The 3359-nt window shown below is 43.0% G+C and overlaps 1 protein-coding gene across 1 annotated transcript; it reads left to right on the top strand.

Moving 5' to 3' along the window:
- Nucleotides 1-648: 648 nt before the first annotated feature.
- Nucleotides 649-3212, top strand: LOC106533194 (AF4/FMR2 family member 2; the record flags this gene model as incomplete). Its single annotated transcript, XM_014029435.1, is given in 2 exon segments — nt 649-842; nt 2551-3212. Coding segments are annotated over 2 exon segments (316 nt in total), but the record flags the coding sequence as incomplete, so codon positions are not given.
- Between the last annotated feature and the right edge of the window lie 147 nt (nt 3213-3359).

Genomic DNA, 3359 nt, shown 5'->3' on the forward strand with positions numbered 1-3359 from the left:
TAGCCGAAATAGCAATCCTCAGCAACTTTTTAAAGAATCAGCCGAGCAAGCCTCAACAAGTTTTTAATTTTTACACCCAGGAGTCTAAGTTGTGTTTCAGGAAATCAGACCCCCAGCATTCGGTGGTTGTAAAATGAGCTGTACAAGGGTTCATACACCTCAAGTGGGCAGCATTGTACATATATGTACATGAATTGTAGCCAGCTAGAAAGCATCCAATTGAACTTGCGCATTAGAATAGGCTTCTGCTAATATTTCAATGCAATAAGCGCTTTTGAAGTTTCAGACCTAAATATTTTCCTAAGCGCATTACAAATTGCGGAGCTAATTTTTTAATTACCGCTGCCCACCACTGATATAACTGACTTAATTATGTCCATTTTTGTGTTCTCCAAAGTGAGATGTCTTTGGCGGCATTCTTGATTTGAGTTAGTTTCAAAGGTTGATCAGTTGTAGATGAACGTCCAATGATTATTTTCTGAGTTTTGTTGAAATCTGAACCGTTGTTGGCACAACATTTTGCTAACAGACACACGTAGCCACCAGTAAAAGCATCATCGCCCACCTCTGTAGGGACAGGTCATAATAAAAAGTAAAAATGTCTGACACTGTGAACAGAGACACTTACAGCTGGTCTGTCTCTGCCAGGGTCAACGGGACTCCGTCGCCCCTCGCCCTCAGCCCGTCCCCTGCAGGAGGAGGAGCATCGGGGTCATCAAGTAATGTGGCGATCCCTCAGAGGATTCACCACATGGCTGCCAGTCACGTTAACATCACCAACAACATCCTGCGGAGCTATGAGCACTGGGAGACGGCTGACAGGCTGGCTGCAGACAGCAGAGGTAACACACACACACACACACACACACACACACACACACACACACACACACACACACACACACAAACACTAATTGTAGATAAAAAGGACAGAGAACTCTTTATGATCACATCTTTCTCACATCTGAAAACATTGAAATGAGATGAGTTGTCGTTACTGTCAGACGTACTGCTGTGCGTGTGTGTGTATTTGCGTGTGTGACTCCTCCTCCTGGACCAATGTGTTTAACAGGTTTCCATAAGTAAGCACACAAAATTAGATCATGTATGTGTGATTTATAGCCAACCTTGTGCAAAGTGGGCGGGGCTAAAATAATCTTATCAAACTAACACAATGTGCAGTGGTGGGCACCAGCCTGCTAAAGCGCAAACCTAACTGCAGACCTAAATATTTTTATGTGCACTTTAGCGGTCTTACTAATTTTTATAATTCATAAGTGGATTCACGCTTTCTAAAATTAAAATGCAGTACGGCTAATAAATAATTATCTACCAGTCATCATTATCTTGAACAGCAGAAGGTATGACTGTCAATGAATCACAACATATGATCTATCCAACAGCACCCCTCCCAGATAAACACACTTATTGTGAAAGTATATACAGTACATCCTTGCTGACTGTTGCTTTCGGTCGTGGTTCTGATTTCCCACAATGCTTTGTGTCTCCTTACGTAGCAGGAAGGCAATATTTAGAACTCCCTGTCCCAGCAAAAACAGTAAACATTTGTAATCCATACTAAAATTTTGTATGTATTGATTTATTTTACTTTACAATTGAAGCTCCTTTTTTAAAAAAAAGTTTTAAACGCTGGAGCTCAAAAGCAATCGGATAACGGTGTTAGAGGCTCAGAAATTATTTAAAGATGTTACGCTGGTGAAGACTGACATCTAGTGGTCAACTGGAGCAACTACATGAAAAATGTCCTGATCCAGGTAGAAAAACATAAAAAAGAAAAAATAAGTAGGTCCTCTGGATGGGTTCTTCTTTAGTGAAACGTTTCGTCTCTCCTCCAAGAGACTTCTTCAGTCTGAYGAGTTTCAGGTGAACTGGAAAACTTTAAAATCCAAGCTCTTATTTTGAAAGGAAGATACTAGTTTCCTGTTCCCCGAGCTTTTGTTTTCCGTCACAAATCAAATCTGTCATGTACCCAGAATGCATCACTTCAGTTTTCCAATAAACAGTTTTAAAATTACTTCATTGATGATTTAATGAAAAATCTACAACAAACCAAAGAAAAAGACAAAGAAGCAGCCGAACTAGCAATCCTCAACAACTTTTKAATTTTTACACCAGGAGCTAAAGGTCTGTTTCAGGAAATCACATCCCCAGCAATCAGTGGTTGTAAATTAAGCTGTTAAAGAGTTCACACACTGCTAGTTGGCAGTGTTGTATATACGTATATTGTACATGAATTGTTGCCAACTAGTAAGTATCAAATTGAACTTGTGCCTTAAAATTAGCTTATGCTAATTTTTCTGTGGCATAAGCAGTTTTGAAATTGCAGACCTAAATATTTTTATGAGTGCATTAGAAATTGAGGAGCTAATTTTTGGATTAGTGCTGCCCACCACTGCCTCAGACCTTAAAGAATCATTTCCTTCTTCACCAGTGATTGTTTGTTAATAAAATAAATCCCCAGTTGTGTTTTTGTTTGACCCCAGCAGCAGCGGCAGCAGCAGTAACCTCTGGTCTCTGTCCTCCCAGCAGACTTCTTCCAGGACCTGGACTCGGTGACGGGTCCTCTGGGTCAGCAGAGCAGCATGTGTGAGCTGGTCCGCTACATCAGACAGGGACTGCACTGGCTCCGCTCCGAGGCCCAGCTCCTGTAGAGACCTCAGTCCAGATACAGGGTCCAAGAACCAGAGCTGGGACCATGTGAGACGAGACTCCAACACCGGGCCAGCTGGGCTGAAGCTCACCTGCCAGCAGAATCCACACGTTCAATGTTTGCAAAAAAACTTTTAAAAAAAACTGAATAGAACCTCCCCGTGGATCTGAACCAAACATGCAGCGGAGGAGAGTGGCAGGTAAAAAGTGGTTTCACTCAGACGGGACGGTTTTCTGAAAGATACGTGAGGCTCAAAGAGCTCAACAGAGGCTCATCAACACCAGCGCAGGAGCAGAACCGAGGCAGCGATCGGGACTAGAGCCAAAGCCTCGGGCTCAGAGTGATCCAGTCCATCAGATAAGGACCACACCAGTGACCCCGCCCCCTACAGGAAGCATCAACACAGGCTGATGTACTCCTCCTCAGTCCTCTTTAGTCCTCAGAGCCAAAACCTGCCAATGGAGTGTACACACACAGACACACACACACACACATGTTTGCACAACTATCCATTTGGGGACATCCCATTGACTTCCATTACATTTCTACAGCCTAACCCTGACCACAAACCTCACAGGTACCTACCTGACCCTTAAACTGACCTAAACTCAATTCACACTTTGGTCCTAAACCAAACCCCCAACCCACCAACGGCATTTAAACCAAATGGGGACTCGACTTTTGTCCC

Source organism: Austrofundulus limnaeus, unplaced genomic scaffold, assembly GCF_001266775.1.
Source record: "Austrofundulus limnaeus strain Quisiro unplaced genomic scaffold, Austrofundulus_limnaeus-1.0 Scaffold901, whole genome shotgun sequence".
In the NCBI taxonomy this organism is placed as follows: Eukaryota; Metazoa; Chordata; class Actinopteri; order Cyprinodontiformes; family Rivulidae; genus Austrofundulus; species Austrofundulus limnaeus.